Raw genomic sequence first — 20,334 nt, 5'->3', positions numbered from 1 at the left:
GCTCTCTGACAACTGTGTTCCGATGATGAACGGAGGTCTTACAGGTGTGGAACAACATTAGGGTGTGTCATTAATAGGGCTGTACTAGAATAATCGAATATTCGAATATTCGTTCGGTGAGGTGGCATTCGATTTTCAGTTTTGAGATTCGAATATTCGGTTTTTTTTTTTTTTTCAACACGTGACTTCCGTCGCGGACTCATTCTCACTCATGCTTGAAATAATAATAATAAATAAATAAAAAACACCGCAACATGCTTTCAATAAAAGCATCGCGCATTTTAAAGATTTAAATTAACAAAAAGTCAGAATAAGACAAAATAAATCCCTTATATAGAATAAAACTAATTGTAATAGATATTACATTTTGTGTCATTTAAAAACAATTCATTTATTCTTATTCAACTGTGTTCTTTATTTATTACAGTTCATTGAAATCACTGTGTGTTACTAATTTAATTTCTGTTTTGGGATTCATTTGTTTTAAAGAAAGGTTCGTTATTAATACCTTATTAAAGTTCTTGCTCTCAACAGACTTTGTGTTTTGTATCACTTGTGCACTGTCTGTTTTCGGAGCATAAACCTGCCCGTGTAATGCGTACCGGAAACTGTTCTATTTAAAAGATTATTAAATGTTTATTAATATTTAAAGAATGTGTGCCACCTGATCATATTGCACAAATGCAACACTGCACTCCACTGGGTCTGCCGCGACACATTTACGATGCGAAGAGTGAAAGTGAAGTCGTGAAAGATGATACAAATGCAAACCGACACTATTATTATATATTTAGCCCCACCCCCCAAAGCTTCGAATATTCGATATTGATTGCCACCTAAGCTTCGAAGCTCAAAAAAATGGCATTCGAAACAGCCCTAGTCATTAATGACATACATTTCATTTTTGGGTGAACTAACCTTTTAGAGGTGCCCTAGAATGATTTGAAACAATATGTTAAATTGTTATGGGTATGTGGAAAAATTGTCCAGATACAGTTTTACAGGTCCATTTACAACTCTAGAAATTGTCCCTAGGATGTAATGCTCTGTTTTTGCCTTATTTGGAAGGGTCATGAATATTAATGTTGAGCTCTGCTCTGATTGGCTTATTTCAGCAGCTCACACAAGTTCAGTTGTTCAGCGAAGCGGCTTGTGAGTCCTGACAGAACACAGACAGACTAAATTACACACTTTAAGCAAAACATCTCAAATGGAGATTGATAAAATGCAGCTTACTTGTTTATTGGTGTTTTCAAATAGGCAAAAACATCATAGAAAACACCATACTTCAGTTCTCAAAAATATAAATATATAACTTATATTTTTACAAAATGAATAGCTTTGTAAAACTGTCGTTTTAACTTATATGGTGGAAAATGTGACATTTGCTAGAAGGATCGAGTGAACGATCTAAGCAAAATATCTACGGTTGTATTTTGTAATACAAAATAATATTGACCTGTGTCATTAGACACACTATTTAGTTTTGTATGGTACTTGGTGTTTCCTATTGTTACTGTAATTACATCTTGCGTTATCTAGACAATGCTGTCTCTCTACGAAACGTTCAATTTAATCAGAAATTGTTTAAACAGTCAATAAGTGGATAAATGGCTACTTACTGCTTGCAGGAATACAGTTGTAATTGCCACTTTCTTCAGTTTAAGACGCTGAGTGAAGCTAGCTTGAAATGGGCCAAACAAAGAAACGATCTTGAATTAAATTGTTGTGGTATCGGATTATAAACATCAACCATGACTGTTGACATTTTTTTATCTGTGGGAAGGGTAGACAAGTCTCCTGAACAGCCTGAAACACATGAAGTGTGTCCATGTGCAGCTTGTTTTGATGATTCGCTCCCATTTCCGCCTGACAATTAGGGCTGGGCAATAAAACGGTAACGATAATTATCACGATATGCTATACGAATTTTTGGTATCCTCACTTACTTACAGTAAATCAACTAGTGTTCTGCATCCACTTAAAAAAATATATATCTGAATAATTTTTGGCTTGACTGTATAATAGTTTCCCCCACAGTTAATTTGGTTTAATCTTACAAATGTTCTGCCATTGGCCTGTTTGTTCATGTGTAATTTCTGATTAACGTTTTATTTCGCCCATGTGATTTTTTTTTCATACTTGTTATGAGTTAAAAGGAACACATTTCAGATTTGCTGTTGATGAAGGGATGTTTAAGCCTTAATGAGCCTTAATGGGGCTGTGGAGAAGAAACACTGGCCATACCTCAGTCTGTCTCTAGTATCTTACGTCTTTTCTGAATAATAACAGCAGCACCTAAGCCAACATAATTGCAGCACATTCCATTTTATGCCGGCTAAGAAAGAAAGATGTAGCCATTTCTATTGTTTTAGGCAAGAAATGTATGAAAAATGCCTAATGCTTTATTGAAGTGTATCCCCGTAGCATCCATACTGATGCAGTATTTATGCAACATTCATCGCCCACAACGTTCACCGTCTCATTTCCCCATTGCTTTCAAGCTCTTTCTCTCTCATGCTGTTGATTTATCTCCTCCTTTCTCTCTCTCCCGCCTGCCAAAGGAGGATGAGGCATGTTGGCAGCCAAAATGACAGTAAAGGAGTAGTCGTGCACACGATGCTCAGCCAGAAAGAGATGAGAGCAGTTCAAAGGATCATGCTCCAAGTCAGGTGGAAGAAGGTCTAGTGTGTGTGTGAGAGAGAGAGAGAGAGAGAGAGAGAGAGAGAGAGAGAGAGAGAGAGAGAGAGAGAGAGAGAGAGAGAGAGAGAGAGAGAGAGAGAGAGAGAGAGAGAGAGAGAGAGAGAGAGAGAGAGAGAGAGAGAGAGAGAGAGAGAGAGAGAGAGAGAGAGAGAGAGAGAGAGAGAGAGAGAGAGAGAGAGAGAGAGAGAGAGAGACCTGAATAGGATCAGAATGCTTGTACTGATGTGCATTTAAGCTGCTCACTCACAGACAGACTCATAATGAGTGGGCTCTTATGACTGTTTATAGACTGAGGTATTGCAAGGCATTTTCTTTAACCTCTTTCTAGCCATCTCTCTATTCTTTATGTTTATACAATGTACTCTTATAAATCAAGTAGGCTATATATTATTTGTTTTCTAGACAGTGTTCATTTGAAATGAACTGTTTTAGTCCGTTTTTGTTTTTAAGCAAGTACCGTCATATTCATCAATTTGGTAACACTTTACAATAAGGTTTCATTTGTTAACATTAGTTAATCTATTAACTAACATGAACTAACAATGAGCAATACATTTGTTACAGTATTTATTAATCTTTGTTAATGTTAGTTAAAGTCAGTCGTTCAATGTTTGTTCATATTAGTTGCATTAACTAATGTTAACAAATACACATTTTGATTTGAATTATGTTAAATGTTTGAAATTAAAATGAACTAAGATTACTAAATCATTTAGAAGTATTGCTCATTCTTAGTTCGTGTGAACTAAACTAGTTAACTAATGTCAACTAATGAAACCTCATTGTAAAGTTTTGCCATTCATGTTAGTCCATTTTCTGACTAAGATGGCATCAGCACTGCTATTGTTATTTAAAACAATTAACACATAATGTTCTTCAATTGAAATAAAGATGAAATAAAATAGAATATAAATATTAGTTGAAGAACAAAACTGAAAAACACAAAATTATTAGATTATTTAAAACAGCCATACTCTTTCTAGATTTCCCTTCCTTCCGGTTAGTGTGTTATAATATCCTGTCATGTTATTACTATTTTTCTTTGTGTAAATTTTGCTAAAAAAAAAAACAATCTGTAATTTTGTTGTCAAAATTGAAAACTTGAACACTAGAAACCATTGCATCAGTCAGGTCCTCTATGACAGCTGTTGTTCTTCCTGAAGTCATCATATGGCAGGCTGACAAACTGAGGTGTCCGTTTGTTGTGAGATTCTGACAATGAATCCAGTGTCAGTGATGAATCACACAACTGTAAGATTTTGACATGTATTGAAAGTAATGACCGCTTTTGTTAAAAGAGGGCTAAAATATCAATTTGGGAACATAAATAGACATTTCTGAGAAATTTCAATTGATAAAATGATTTAAACTGTATTTTTTGGCTTTCAGTAACAGTTATTTGACCCATATCTGCATGTCCTATGATTTGCTATCCGTATGTATGTGTGTGCTGGGGGAAATGTTGCTGCATTCTGGGTTTGTTTGTGTTTGTGTACAAAGAACACACATGCCACACATGGCATGCAAACTTTGTGTTTGGTTGTTTATATGTTTTTGCCTGGTTTTTAATGTATTTTTTTTTACCTTCATGCCTTTTTGCTGCTCCCGTGTGTGACGACCCCTGTACTGTCCTGAACGTCTCCCAGAGGGTACAGAAGGCAGCCAAAATCAAGAAAAAGGCGGTGTGTAAAAAAAAAAAAATGTAAAAAAAAATGAGAGAGCGAAAGAACAACTTGCCTTTTTTTTACCATCTACTCCATGTGTGTGTCCATCATCTGTGTAGTTTTCATAAGTTCTGATTCATATCATGTGGAGTGAAGACTTATATTGGGCTGTCTGGGATCTGTGAGGGTCTGTTCATGCCCATCCCCAGGATAACTAACTATTGGTGAACCAGGCTTTTCTGGGCTGCGACTGAAGAATACGAACCTTTGAAGATCCAAGATTGAAGAGTCAAAATTTCTAAACCCTTTGACACTGACTGCACTTTTAACCCTGTAAAATGTTTTGGCTATAAGCATCCATGTGTAGAACCAATATTTATTGCAGTAGCCTACCACAAAACAAAAGTAAGAATTTGAGAAGAAATGTGCTGACAATTAAATGATTGGCACTCTGAGACAGCCTGACAGCTGGTTAAGTGTTGCCATTGTGTTACTTTACTAACCGCCTGTCATTGCATCACCCTGCGCTTCACCTCACTGCACCGAATGGGTCTCGTTCTCTTTCCCCTTCACTTTGCTCTCTAGTGTCAATCATCTCATTACTTCAAACCTCTGCATGGCTTCCACTTAACACAGGAGGCTATTTTCACAGTTATTATTTGTCTCTTGGCCTGATTACCTCACTGTGTTTGTCAGTTATAGACTTTGGAAAGTAAAAAAATTCAACTGTTTTGATTGTGAGATGTACTGTCACACTTGTCCAGCAGTAATCAATTATTAATTGGACTGGTTATTGATAAGCAATGCAGTTTTACTTTTTCAATCTATATGTTCTTTGCCCCTGAGCATACCATATTGTTTCCCATTTAGACTATTAATACTGCAATTTACAGAGGTTAAGCACTGCCCTGGGCTCCCCTCCCATGTGGACACGCTTATACTAGTGCATGATTTATGAAGCATAAAAATACTTTCATTAGGAGCTTGAACAGTTGTGGCTTTTCCTTAGGTCTTCTCATGAGCCATTGTGAATATGGCATGGGTACATTGATGACTTCTTGGAGGCAGAGGGAAGATTTTCATATTTTTGTTCTTGTTCTTGTTTTGTTTTTTTTGTCAGCAGAGCCCAGAGGGAGATGCTCAGACTTTGACGGAGGTGGATCTTTTCATCTCAACTCAAAGAATCAAAGTGCTCAACGCAGACACCCAGGTGAGTTCATGCGGCTGCCTAGCTACAGGTATCGAAGATAAATATGGAAAGACCAAAATATAAAATAGGAGTAAATGGAAGCACATTAGCATAAGTAATTAACGGACAGCTAAACTAATTGTAACACTTGGATGCTTTTCATAAAAGGCTAATAGCAAATAAGCCCATAAAATATGAACAAAAATAGCCCTGAAGCAAAATATGCCTATACAGGTTTGATTTCCCTGTTGCTTGTTTTCTTCATTATTAATATCCAATTTAATACTATATAAACTCTTAAGACATTAACTAAGATTACGTTCTATTTTTAAAAAGTTTGGGAACAATTTGTAAATTATTTTTCTTACAATCTGAGTGCATGGTCTGAAGCGCATGGCCGAGGTGTACTTAGCGTAGTGTTGTCAAAAGTACTGACCGCAATACCAAATCGGTACTGATATTTTAAAAATGTGATACTTTGAGTGCTGTTGAGCGGAATCGTAACACCACTGACTGGCCATTATGCTCACTCGCTCATCAAATATGTCTGTGATTGGCTACAAAGATTAACGCTTCACAAACATGTTGTAAATATACATCAATGACGCTTTTCTTCTTGCACAGATACACACGGAGCGTTTGAATGCAGGTGTCTATAAGCCTACCGGTCCGCTGGTTGACGCCTGCTTGTGCTTTCAAACGCTCCTGCTCCTGCTTTCAAAACACTTCCGTGTGCATTCAAACGCTCCTGTGTGTTGATCATTGTAGCCAATCACAGGCACATCTGATGAGTGCGTGAGCACAATGGCAAGTCAGAGGAGTTTACGATTACAGCAGAGTGTAAATATATGTTTTAAATTACCGCGGTCAGTACTTTTGACAACACTAACTTAGGGCATGTCCGAATCCACTTTTGATGTTTAACAACTGAAAAAAAACAGTCGGTGAGCCATGCACATGGTCTAAAAGTGTTGTACCTAGTCTCTTAATGAGTCATGGGTGTGTTTTGGGCGTAACTTATGGTGTGCTCAAGCCATGTCATACAGATCATATTTATGAGTTGAATGCACATGAACACCACCACGAAGTCGTAAATACCAGTGTGAAGTTCGGGATATTATTTAAGCCCCGATCTGTACGAGTTGGGGGCATGTCCGTGAGAAACATGGCAGAATCAATGGATGCAACGTCTGTTGTTGAATATAACGGGTATTTAGCAGTGACACAGTCAGGCTTTGTCATTTACAAAAAAGTAAGCTAGCATTATAATATTATAATTAGCCTAATATGTAAGGATACCATTTACAGTGGCATCATAGATTATTTAAAAACGTAAAGGATTAAAACTCACCTGATGCGCATTCTTTGTTGTCCATTTTCTATAAGCAGAGTTTACAAACATTGCTGTATTTTCGTAAAAATGTGCTTCTGTCCTTGTGTGTGTATCCAGCAGAGAGTATGCATATGTGTGCAAACTCACCTGTATATTACTAACACACCCCTTAAATAACACAAAAAATACTGCACTATTAACTTTATGGCACATTCATTTTTTTGTTGCCTCAAAAAAGCAACTTGCCAGCAATGTGCCTGAACACAGCTCGTTTTCAGACCAGCACACCCATGGGTGTGGGTGCATTTGTTTTTCAAACAACGTGGTGCTGGATGTGAAAATGATAACTGTATTGGGCTAAAACTGCACAAAAACACTTGCGTCATGCCCGGCGTCGCATTGGGTGTATGATGGGGCCCATATTATATTGTATATTGTTAATTATTGATTACATTTAGTCTAAATGGAAGATTAGACACACACATCACATTGAAATAGGCAAAATATGAAGACATGGAGAAGTTCTCAAGACATAGAGCATACATTATAAATGATACTTTGAAAAAAAGGAGATCAATCTTTTTTAGAATGATGAAATATTTATGTAAAGAGAGCCCTTTTTATTCAGATATTTTATATTACATAACTTTTTGTTACATAACTGACATAAAACACGTAATGTGTATCCATTGAGAGAAGGGATGTGCGTATGCTCAGGCCTGTAGACAGTTGTTGGTGATGGAGAGCTTAATGATGGCTATAAGCTTTGTGCTTAATCTCCAGCTGCACATTTTACACATGCTGTATACGATCAACAGCTCCTCCTCTTCCACACTAGTGGTACTGTAAACATAACGTAGGAAGAGCTATGCTGCACCACATTTAATGGTACATTAACTGCCCCGATACTAAGTAACATAGCTATGTGTGTGTTGCTGCGATTATGTGTATGAGTTCTTACTGAACAGCAGTGAGTGGGCAAGCTGGCACGGACGTTTCGTTATGTGCTGCAATGCAGTGTCAGTCCTCACCCTGCCTGTCACATCTCACAGTGAGTCTCTATTGGATGTAACAGATTCATTACAGTGCCTGCAAGGTACTCCTTAAACATTCAAAGTACCCTAGTCTGAAACTTTTTTGAATTAGGCTATTTCAGCCCAATCTGCTCAGCACATAGACTCAATTCAAGCTTAAAAAAGGTACTGTTAAAGTTTGCTGATCTTCCACTTGCATTGATGGAAGGCATAGGGTACAACGGGACTAAAGACACACCTGAAGAAAAAAGAATTGCAGAACATTACTTAACAATTATGGAGCAACAGATTAAATAAATAAAACAGATGAAAATAAATCATAAAAACCTGTTATTTTATTTAAAAGTCTTATAAATGTATGAGGTGGCAAGTATGGGGCAAAATGCACACACTATTGATACAAATACATTAGCTAAAATAATTTGTTTTTAATAATGTCTAAGTTAATAGGTGTTCAAAATAATCACTTTAGCACTATTTTCTGTTTATTTATTTTTATAAATAAAATTATTCATTTTGTTCAACAAACATACTTTTGCTGCTACCCACGTTGAAAGAAATTTCCACATGGATCTTGAAAGGCAGATGTTTTGAAAAGTGCTGCGCTTTTTTGTGCCATATAATGGTTCGGAGAAAAATAAAATCAAAGGAGCCTTTTACCCCGTCAAGCCTTTAGCCCTGTTGTACCCTACATACATACCAAATATACCAGCAGCCATATCACCCTGTAGCCCAAGAATGGTTTCCTAGTGAAGCTAAGCAGGGCTGATCTTGGTCAGTACCTGGATGGGAGACCTCCTGGGAAAACAACTGAGATGTATAACTACAGACGTTCACAGACGTTTTACTAACAGAAATAAAATCCGTGAGAAGGGTGGGGGGTCAATATGAAACCAGCAGTCAGTGTGTGGTGTGTCCCCTTGTAGCATAGTCTTAGTCACCTTACATTCCAGACATTGCAGTTTATTGCTCTTGCCGCATCTTAAGTCCTCATGCAACCTGCAGCAGGACTATGGCATGTTCACGCAGGTAAGCAGGACCCTGGGCGTTTTTTTTTTTAGTCAGTAGAAGGGTCTCTTTAGTGTCCTAAGTTATTATAACTGTGACCTTAAAGGGTTAGTTCACCCCAAAAATGAAATTTCTTTCATTAATGACCTGTAAGATCTCCGTTCATCCTCGGAACACAGTTTAATATATTTTAGAATTAGTCCGAGGGCTTTCTGTCCTTTGAATGTAAGTGTATGCACACTTTGCCGTCCACGTCCAAAAAGGTAATAAAAAAATCATCAAAGTTGGTTAGTTAGACTCTTTAGAAGCATCGAAAATACATTTTGGTCCAAAAATAACAAAAACTACTACTTTATTCAGCATTGTCTTCTCTTCTGGTTTTGTTTTGGATCATCAAATAAAGAATCAAACAGTCATGAATCAGAGGATTGATTCATGATTCGGATCGCGTGTCAAACTGGCAAACTGCTGTAATCACGTGACATTGGTGATCCGAATCAGCTGATTTATGACCGTTTGAATCTTTATTTGAGGAACACGAAGAGAAGACAATGCTGAATAAAGTCGTAGTTTTTGTTATTTTTGGACCAAAATGTCTTTTCGATGCTTTAAGAGATTCTAATTAACTAACTGATGTCACATATGGACTACTTTGATGATGTTTTCATTACCTTTCTGGACATGGACAGAGAAGAGTGCATACACTTACATTCAAAGGACAGAAATCTAAAATATCTTAAACTGTGTTCTGAAGATGAACGGAGGTCTTACGGGTGTGGAACGACATTGGGGTGAATCATTAATGAAAGAAATTTCATTTTTGGGTGAACTAACCCTTTAACTGTCTGTAAGGACTCTGCAAGTGAATGTGCAGTAATTGCTTATGGTTCATTGAACAAGCATGTAAAACATTGTCTAAACCATTTCAAATAAAGATTTCTAAAGCTAATTTGGATTTAAGAAAATAATCTTTAAAATACAGTATCATGAAAAAGACGTTTTTGCTGAATTTATAATAACTGTGTTGATTCTGGTGCAAAGCCAACCTGAAAACAAAATGACAATGATAAAGCATCTCAGATGCAAAATTTCACCAAAGCATAAGCACTAGTGTTTCCTTCATGTTACCAAGGCATTATTAGTGAATAACAGAGCAAGCTTTTTTTTAGGGTATCATATCTGCTATCTGAATGTAAAAAGTTGAAAGAATAAATGATCCTAGAACTGTGCTTCACAAGTCTTTGAAATAAACATGTCACATATTTTAGTTTAAAGAAGGGCTGTACTAAAATGAAAAATGAAATGGAAAATCTCACACATGACCTTTGTGTGCATTGAATCGAAATCCTGTATGAATTTCCTCTGTGCTGTGGATCATTAAATCTGATGATGTATTACCTTTTCTTTTGTACAAATGAGTGCATGTCTTTTTCTTGCTTTTTCTTGTGCTAGAACAGCATGTGATGGCCATAGCTTACTGTTTAAAAATCTGGGCTAACCCAAGGCTGTAAGCTTGTAGCTTCCTTAAGGGGAGATTCATGAATAGAAGCATTCTGGAAACCCACTGTGCGTATTTAACCCCTGGTTACAAAGAAAATATAATGCCCATTCGGATAAGAAAGTCTGCAAAATGGGATTAAAACTCAGCCTTAACTCTAGTTTGGTGTAATGTGTAGGTGTTGCCACAGCATGCTAAAGTGATTGTGGTTACTCTCTTGGTTGTTTCATAGGAGACCATGATGGATAATGCTTTGCGCACCATCTCATATATTGCTGACATCGGGAACATTGTGGTTCTGATGGCGAGACGGCGCATGCCACGCACCGCCTCACAGGACTGCATCGAGACGACCCCTGGAGCTCCCGAGGCCAAGAAGCAGTACAAAATGATATGCCATGTCTTTGAGTCCGAGGATGTGAGTGTGGCTTTAAATATTTATTTTTTGTAAATCGTGCTTAAATAGGACTTTGTTTTACGGAACTAAATTTCAACGTAATTTATTTACTTATTTTTTTATGGATGAGTTGGACCCGGTGGTAAAGGAAAAACAGAGGTCATGCGACCAGCATACATGTAGCTTTAGTGTTATTCTAAAATGTAAAAGTGTCCAGACATTTGATGTGTGTACACTACCGTTTAAAAGTTCGGGGTCAATATTTTGTAGCTAATATTTTTTTCAAGAATTGAATTATGATCATCAAGGCTGCAATTGGTTGATCAAAAAACAACTTTTGTCTAATATAATAATTATGTAATTTATTACTGTGTTGGCAAAGCTAAATTAACCCAGTTTTTAGTGTCACGTAATCCTTCAGAAATCAATCTAATATGCTGATTTGGAGCTCAAATAACGTTTCTTATTATCAATGTTGAAAACTTACTTTTGCACAAACTGTGATTTTATTGATATTTCATCAGGATTCTTTGCTGAATAAAAGGTTCATATTATTTTAAACAGATTTTTTTTATAACATTATAAATGTCCTTACTGTCACTCTTGATCAATGTAATGCATCCTTGCTGAATTAAAGTATTCATTTATTCAAAACATCTTACTGACCTTAAACTTTTGAGCGGTGGTGTATTTATGGAATGGGAGCCGTTATTGCTGAAGCTCACATTCAGATTCACCTGAGGTTTGGAGAATACCCTCAAAAGTAACCCTGGCTGCAGCTTTACATAATCCTGTTCTAATGGACCTACTTGTCTCTCCTCCGCTACACTCTTCTCTGCATTGCAGTTGTTCCTCACTCATGCTGTCTAATTACACTCTTTGATGTTTCAGCCAATGAGAGTGTGTGCGTGTCTGTGCGCGCACACACAAATGAGTCATTAATAGAGGCTTGCACTTCTTTATTTTCCTTAAACCTATTTTTGATATCACGTGTCCGTTACCTACTTAGCAGAGTACAATAATCACACATTTGATCGTATCATAAAAGCTGTTGTCCTAAAAACAAAAGTGCGAACTTGGATAACTTAGTTTTTATAATGGCTGATTTAGATGTTCAGTGCTCCTGAAGCAGCTGTGTTTTCTGTGCAAAGCAAAGCCCACACAAATGTTGGGATGCTAGATTATTAATGGGCTGACCCCTACCTGCACACGTCGCCTGAGGGGAACTGTTGAATCCGAAACCGTGGCTTGGCATTAGAAAACAGCCACAATCATTAGCAAAGAGAGTGAACCACTTTTCCACTGCACCTCTTTAGCGTTCTATTGCCGACAGACCGATAATAGCCTTTATCCAGCAACTTTTCTAAGATTATTCATTAAGATTTGAATAAGGTTGCAGTGCTTGAAATAAACCATTCACATCTCACAGTGAGCTGTTGCACATCCGTGGCTTCAGAGATGACATCTGGCTGTTGGAATGGAATCCGTTCAAAAATGTAGACCTGCTATAAAGTGTGAAATCGATGTACAATGATACACTGTGAGTGAGCAGATTCACAAAACATCAAATTAATGGAGTGAAAATCTGCTGCATTGATCTGCAGTATATAGATGTATACAAAAGGCAGAGAGGCTTAGATTCAGAACAACTGATGTTCTTTTCTCAGAGAAGAACGGTGTCTTGACTAAGCCTGGTTTTTTCAAATGCTGTCCACTGCTGTCACCTGATGGAGTTTTCATTTCTTGCCTGTTGCTTTTGGCTTGGTTAGTTGGGGTTTAAAAGACAATTAAAGGGATAGTTCACCCAAAAATGAAAATGTGATATTTATCTGCTTACCCCCAGTGCATCCAAGATGTAGGTGTCTTTGTTTCTTCAGTAGAGCACAAATGAAGATTTTTTTAATTCCAACCATTGCAGTTTGCAGTCATAATGCATGTGAATGGGTAACATTTGTATGAAAGTAAAAAAAAAACATGCTTAGGCAACATGCACAACAAGCCCTGCGGCTCCTGACAACACATTGATGTCTTAAGACACGAACCGATTGGTCACTGTGAGAAACCAAACAGTATTTATGTAATTTGTTTTACCTCATATCCAGACAAATCTCATCTAGTTTTCCCATCCGCTATTACTTCTGTAAGGTCAAATGGTTTCTATATATATCGATTCCTCATTAGTGCCAAATGAGGTATCTACATAATATAATCTATGATTGCGCCAGTTTGACCTTACTAGATTCGTCTGGATATGAGGTAAAAAATAACATAAATACTGTTCGGTTTCTCACAGAAAACAGAAAACGATCTTAAGACATCAATGTGTCGTCACGAGCAGCAGGGTTTTTGTGTATGTTTCCTAAGTATGTTTTTTTTTTTTTTACTCTCATAGAATTTTTACCCATTCACATGCATTATGACTGGCAGACTGACATCTACATCTTGGATGCACTGTGGGTAAGGAGATAAACATCACATTTTCATTTTTGGGTGAACTATCCCTTTAATATCCAGCTGTATTATTGATTTGACTGCATTGACACTATTAGATGCGAACAAAATTTGAACATAATTGAGCTGGAGAATGATGAGCTGATGAGCCTGTCCATGAAAGGGTGTACATGGTCTGCAACAATGTTTAGGTTGTAGGTGGTACGTGTCAGAGTAACATCCACATGGATGGCAGGACCCAAGGTTTCCCAGCAGAACATTGGCCAAAGCATCACACTGCCTCCGCCGGTAATGTAAAAGAAATTGTGATCAGACCTGGCCACCTTCTTCGATTCCTACATAGTCCAGTTCTGATGTTCACGTTCCCACTGTTGGCGCTTTCGGTGGTGGACAGAGGTCAGCATGGGAACCCTGACTGGTCTGCAGCTATGCAGCCTGATGTGAAACAAACTGTGATGCACTGTGTATTCTGACACCTTATCAGAACCAGCATTAACTTATTTTTAAGCAATTTGAGCTACGTTAGCTAACGTTTGCTCGGACCAGCCTTTGCTCCCCACGTGTATCAATGAGCCTTGGCCGCCCATGACCCTGTCGCCAGTTCACCATTGTTCTAATATCACAATTTGGCCCTTGTCAAGCTGGCTCAAATCCTTATGGTTACCCATTTTTCCTGCGTCTAACACATCAACTTTGAGGACAGAATTTTCACTTGCTGCCTAATATATCCCCTGTCAATGGTCATGTTATGCCCTATCGGTGTATATATATGTTTAAATATCAGTGTATATGCAGTATACACACACACACACACACACACACACACACACACACACACACACACACACACACACACACACACACACACACACACACACACACACACACACATATATATATATGTATGTATGTATGTATTATAATGTATATGTATGTTATATATTATAATGTATATGTATGTATTATAAACAAAAACATTTATGTTAGATGCAATTAATCGTGATTAATCTATTTGACAGCACTAGTAAAGTATAAAGCCCTATTAAATACATTTTTGATTAGTTAAGTAGATTTATTTGTGTTTACTTCTTGCATGTAACCCATTGTTTTTATTAATGACAAATGTATACACAAGTTAATCTATTTTTGCAGTTGTTTCACCTGGTTTTCGTCTCCAACAAATCCAGGCCCAGCTTATAGCACAGTCCATTGGTCAGGCATTCAGCGTGGCCTACCAGGAATTCCTTAGAGCCAATGGGATCAACCCAGAGGACCTGAGCCAGAAAGAGTACAGCGACATCATCAACACACAGGAGATGTACAATGACGACCTCATCCACTTCTCAAACTCTGACAACTGTAAAGAGGTCAGCTGCTAGACACTTTCTTCTCTATTAAGTGTTCTCTCTGTTAGAACACAGCTGACCCTGTGCACTGCTGGTGTTCTGGTCAATACATGTGGGATTACTAGAAAACAGAACAGTCATGACAGACAGCCGCACAAACATGGAACACTTTCGTTTGTTGAGGGGGGGAAAAAAACATGAAAAACATTGGTAACATCTGTGCTGGTTTCTAAAGCAGATGATGCATTTACTGTAAATATTTTGCTTATATAATGGCTTATATAAAGGATTTAGGCTAGTGTTGCTGTGCATTCATAACCAGTGGAGACTGATGCTTTTCACAAAGTACAAATGCAGTCAATCTATTTTCAGTTATTGACCAGTTTGTTGCAAAGTCCAGCCTATTTGAGAGCTCACCCAATTATAAAGAAGCCAATCTTACGGACAAGACACAATTACTGTGAATAAAATACCAATGTCCAATAAATAACCAGAAGTCAATGCAGATAGTGCTCATGGACTCCCAGTAAATCTCAGCAGGGCAGGACACCAATTTAACCAATTAAACCGGATGACAAGCAGCATGAATGTACAATTTTATTGAATGCTAATTCTTTAAAATATTGAAATTCTCCCATAGTAATAAACACTATCATTTAAGCTTTGTGGTTGGTAAGATTTGCTTAAAAAGGAAGAATACATTAATACCTTTTTTCAACAAGAATGCATTAAATTGACATCATAGAATCTTTTAAAATATTGTATCAAAGTTTCAACAAAGGTTGATCACAAATAATAAAGCTCACAAGTTTCTTGAACAAAATAAATCTGCATATTAGAATGATTTCTAAGTAATGATGCTTAAAATTCAGCTTTAAATAGATTCAGCTTTGAATAAATTACCATTAAAAATAGAATAAAATAGATTAAAATAGAAAACAAATCAAAAAACAAAACAATTTCACAATAGTTTTTATTTTTAATGAAATAAATACAGCCTTTGTGAGGAAAAGGGTCTTCTTTCAAAAACATTAAAACATCTTACTGACCCCAAACATTTAAATACGGTTGCAAGAAAACGTATGTGAGCCACTTGCAGAATCTGTGAAAATGTGAATAATTTTAACTAAGAGGGTCTTACACAATGCATGCTATTTTTATTTAGTACTGTCCTGAATAAGGTATTTAACATACAATTTTTGTAAATATAGTCTACAAGACAAAAAGTTGCCAAAACTATTAAAATGTCCCGTTCAAAAGTTTATGAACCATTGATTATCAATACTGTGTCGTTCCCTGGATGATCCACAGCTGGGTTTTTTTGTGTTGTTGTTTTTTGTGTTGGTTGTTTATCCATCAATGTCTCTTGTCTGTCCTGAGTAGCAAGTATTTTTTTCCATTTAGTTCTGCTCTTTAGAAGCAACAGAAGAGACTTACATGTTTCTCGGAAGACAAATTAAGTACAATTTACCTTGATCTTCAAATTCAATAAGTGTTCAACCCCCAGCTCTTAATGCTCTTAAAGCTCTTAAAGCATCAGTGAATGTTTGAACTTTTTTTAATAGTTGCGTTTGAGTCCCTCAATTGTCCTTTTGTGAAAAGATGGATCTCAGAATCATACAGTCACTGCTGGAGAAAGTTCAAATATGAATAAGATGCTGGAAAACTGAAGAATGTGCAGGACCTGAAGGATATTTCTGAAGAAAATTGGGTAGTTTAACTGCTCAGGATAAAAAAGAGACTCATACACTACCATCACAAAACAAAAAAATAGCAGTGGATCATCCAGGGAACGACACAAATGACTGAGAATCAATGGTTCATAAACTTTTGAACGGGTCATTTTAATAAATTCAGCAATTTGTTTGTCTTGTGTTATTTTACATTTCAATTATTATAAAAAATAACATGCATTTTCTATGATCCCTCTTATTTAGTTAACATTATTCACATTTTCACAGATTCTGCAAGTGGTTCACATACTGTTTCTTGCAACTGTAGATAAATATCATTTACACATTTTTTTAATCTTTTTTTTTCTGGTTATGACCATGGGACCAGTGCATCAAATAACAGCATTTTTGTATTAATTTCATAGGTGATTATTTTCTACATTTGATTTTATTTCCTTTGAGCACATAATGTACACTACAGGTAGGTAGAGGTTGTGCTATTTTGAACCCTCATGGTCTCAGTTTCATGTTATCAACAGAGTAAAATTGTTTCCTTAATTGCTTTGTCCTTTTATGGCCTTTTATTGACAATCAACTACAATCCCTTGCCTATGCCCCCCCCCCCCCCCCCCTCCCTCTCTCTGTCTCTCTCTCTCTCACACACACACACAGTTGCAGCTGGAGAAGCAGAAGGGGGAGATTCTGGGCATAGTTATTGTGGAGTCTGGCTGGGGCTCTATTCTGCCCACCGTCATCCTGGCCAACATGATGAATGGAGGCCCTGCCGCCCGTTCTGGGAAGCTCAGCATCGGTGACCAGATCATGTCAATCAACAACACCAGCCTGGTGGGGCTGCCTCTTGCCACCTGTCAGGGAATCATCAAGGTGTGCAGAGGGGTTGGACTGTCACAGTGCGCAGTGGGCTGAATCTTGGCTTGGCTATGAATCCATCTGTGTTATTCTGAGTAGCTGGTTATTACGGGTCTGTGATTTAGGGCTGCTAAAAAGACCGCAGGACAACCAATAAAATGGTTGCAAAGCCAGTGCAATCTTCACTCTCTGTTGTTATAATCTCAGTGTAATAATACAGTGCAGGTGTGATCGTACTACAATACTACAATCACGTTTCGTTTATTTCCATCAGGGCCTGAAAAATCAGGTGCAGGTGAAGTTGAACATTGTTAGCTGCCCTCCTGTAACCACAGTTCTCATTAAGAGACCGGACCTCAAGTACCAGCTGGGTTTCAGTGTGCAGAATGGCATTGTGAGTATAGAGAGATAGAGAAACAGAAAGTCTGAAATACAGTATTGAAATATAAATAGTTATTATTAGGTCCAACTTTTGTTTTGTGTCCCTCAGATCTGCAGTCTAATGCGAGGAGGGATCGCAGAGAGAGGAGGCGTGCGGGTTGGTCATCGCATTATTGAGATAAACGGCCAAAGTGTTGTTGCCACAGCACACGAGAAGATCGTCCAAGCTCTCTCCAATTCTGTCGGCGAGGTGAGAACTATTATGTTTGCAGTACTGTTCAAAAGTTTGCAGCTGGTAAGATTTCTTTATGATTTTGAAAGAAGTCTCTTATGCTCACTAAGGCTTTTTATTTAAAGTTGCACTATGTAGTATTTTTGCAGTAAAATATCCAAAAACCACTAGACCAGTGTTATATATTTTGTTCAGTTAAGTTCTTACAATATCCCAAATGTTTCCAAATATTTGTAAATTGTGCGAAAATTGCTATTTTAATCAAGGAGCTGGACGTCTGAGGGAGTCGGCTGTCAATTGCGTCATATCTGCGTTGCCCTCTGTTTCTGGTTTGTTTTATTCTGCAGAAACGTTTTACTCTTAGCAGTGCAACAAGTGTCACAGCAGCCGCTGAGCGAACGCACAGAGTAACGTCATAACACACTGAAATGTATCTAATATGATAAACAGAGCTGTGTTACCTCATCCTCATTACTGGAAAAGCGGAAATGGTGCCAGTGACTGTGTCCCGTCATAATAAATGTGTCCCGCTTCTCGTGAGCCGTGTGTTTGCATAACAGGCCTTGCTCATCTCCGCAACACTCAATCCTGCTCTTCTTCATACAGTAATGATAATAACATGAACATCCATGAACATGATTTCTGGCCGAGTACTATCACGATTTTTTCCCACCAGCTGTGAGGTGAAGACCACCCCTGCGTCCCAATTGGCCTACTTATACTATGTCCTAAAAGTATGTACTCTCTTTGTGAACAAAAAGTATATACTTTTGAGTGTGCAGCAGAAGAGTATGCAAGTTTTGGGACATACTACTTCGTCATCTTTAGCGGACAGCTCTGTCGCTCTGTCTTAGTTACGTGCATCTCATCACAGTTTAAATGCCGTCAATCATCGTCACAGTTCAAATCCTCCACATTCAGTTTCATTTCTTTTAATTTTTCAGTTTAATAATTTTTTTATTTAATTCAGTTTAATTTTTGTTACAAAAGTTCACAAAGTTGCTGCAAGTGAAATATATAATGTGGACAACACTGAATAAATATCTTTTGTCAGGTTAAATACTGATAATTATTCACTCAAACCCCTTTATCTAAACCTCTCTACCTAACAATCGGACTCGCACATCAGTCATGTTTGAAGTTTTTAACACTTTTAATCCTCGTTTGTAGTTCTAATCGAAATCACGTCAAATTCGCAATGGGTTGTGGGTAATATCAGCCGTTAGAGTGTGCGTCGATCTGTACTTCGAATTCTGACCGGAAATAGTAAATCATCTGGGTAACTTTTGAATACTTTTTTCAGCATAACTACAATTTGGGACATACTATTTCTTAGCCTGACGTGGTCATACTCAATTCTAGTCAGAATATGAGTCTGAAACTGCTCCATTGGGCTTTGATTATGGGGTGTGTTTCAACCGAACCAGGAAAGACATCAATTGGACAGACCTACAACGAATCAGAGCAACGAAGGGACGCATTGTCAAATGTCAACAGAGTTCAACTGCACTGTGATGCCAAGTCCAAAATAACACACATTTTACCCCCCAAACGCCATTTTTTCACTGGAGAACCCCCCTAGTAGTTGCAGCGTTTTGTTGTAAAAACTTGGCAACCCTGTCTGCACGCGCGCTGAAATCAGGCTGGAATACGATCTTTGCCAGTGTTGTAAAATAATTTAATAATACACAGAGTACTTACCCAACATGATCATCATTTCTGAGAGAAATTGTGAAGGTGAATGCATATACAAACAAGCTCTCCGTTTAGGATTCAAACAAATATAATCCAAGTCCCTTTGATGACGTGGATAATTACGTTACTGTCTATCATCTGTCCATCATCGTCTAAAGCCCGCCCTGATGATTTCATTGGTCAGAACAGTTTCTGTTCGGGGATAATTACTCCTCTATGGAGCGAGGCCAGACTAAACTGCCCGACCTAAAAAAATTGTGGGCAGGGCTAAGTTTGGCTGGCATCCAGGCTAACTATTTCTTATTTCTAATTCTATTTAGCATGGATAGTATGCAAATTGGGAAGCAGGGCACATGTCCCAAGATTCTGAGCTCAAACTTTGTGTCATCAAACTACGCCTTTGTTTTGAATAGGCACCCTCTAGCAGATGGAGAAATTACATAGTGCAGCTTTAATCAAAAATACAGTAAAACAGTAATATTGTGAAATATCTGTTTTCTATTTAGATATTTTCTTTTAACCCTTAAACGCATACCTCAGGTTTTTAGTGACATAATTCGCTTCCCTCTTCCTCATTCATTTTTTAATACATTAATCTGATACACAATGATAAAGACGTTTCACTCATAGTTACCACAGGCAGAAAACAAAAGAATAGGAAGAAACATCAGCAAAACTTGAAATGGCTCAGTGATTTACAGCAGAGCAGATACTGAACGCGATCAGATATTAGTGTCACTGTCACTTAATAGTGGATCGGGTGAAGAAGCTGTCAGCGATCAAAATATTGATTTTGAAGATGTTGAAAATGATGGTTTTGAGAATATGTTTGAGATAATAGTGGGAAATGAGCTCTGACA

At 37.5% G+C, this 20,334-nt stretch overlaps 1 protein-coding gene across 5 annotated transcripts in view; it reads left to right on the top strand.

Moving 5' to 3' along the window:
- apba2b (amyloid beta (A4) precursor protein-binding, family A, member 2b) overlaps positions 1–20,334 on the top strand; it is a 122,700-nt gene that overhangs the window by 100,251 nt on the left and 2,115 nt on the right. For 3 of the 5 annotated variants that reach the window (XM_067441649.1, XM_067441658.1, XM_067441668.1), the window contains exons 7-13: positions 4,350–4,385; positions 5,491–5,577; positions 10,662–10,847; positions 14,465–14,644; positions 16,969–17,181; positions 17,441–17,560; positions 17,657–17,797. In XM_067441649.1, the coding sequence (XP_067297750.1) occupies positions 4,350–4,385; positions 5,491–5,577; positions 10,662–10,847; positions 14,465–14,644; positions 16,969–17,181; positions 17,441–17,560; positions 17,657–17,797 (963 nt within the window). Of the gene's footprint in view, positions 1–4,349; positions 4,386–5,487; positions 5,578–10,661; positions 10,848–14,464; positions 14,645–16,968; positions 17,182–17,440; positions 17,561–17,656; positions 17,798–20,334 lie in introns of all 5 variants that reach the window. The other 2 variants (XM_067441687.1, XM_067441677.1) reach the window with 2 other exon arrangements.

Source organism: Pseudorasbora parva, chromosome 1 (assembly GCF_024679245.1).
Source record: "Pseudorasbora parva isolate DD20220531a chromosome 1, ASM2467924v1, whole genome shotgun sequence".
Classification (NCBI taxonomy): domain Eukaryota; kingdom Metazoa; phylum Chordata; class Actinopteri; order Cypriniformes; family Gobionidae; genus Pseudorasbora; species Pseudorasbora parva.
Note: the sequence above shows the minus strand (reverse complement) of the source record. Positions and strands in the feature narration are given on the sequence as shown.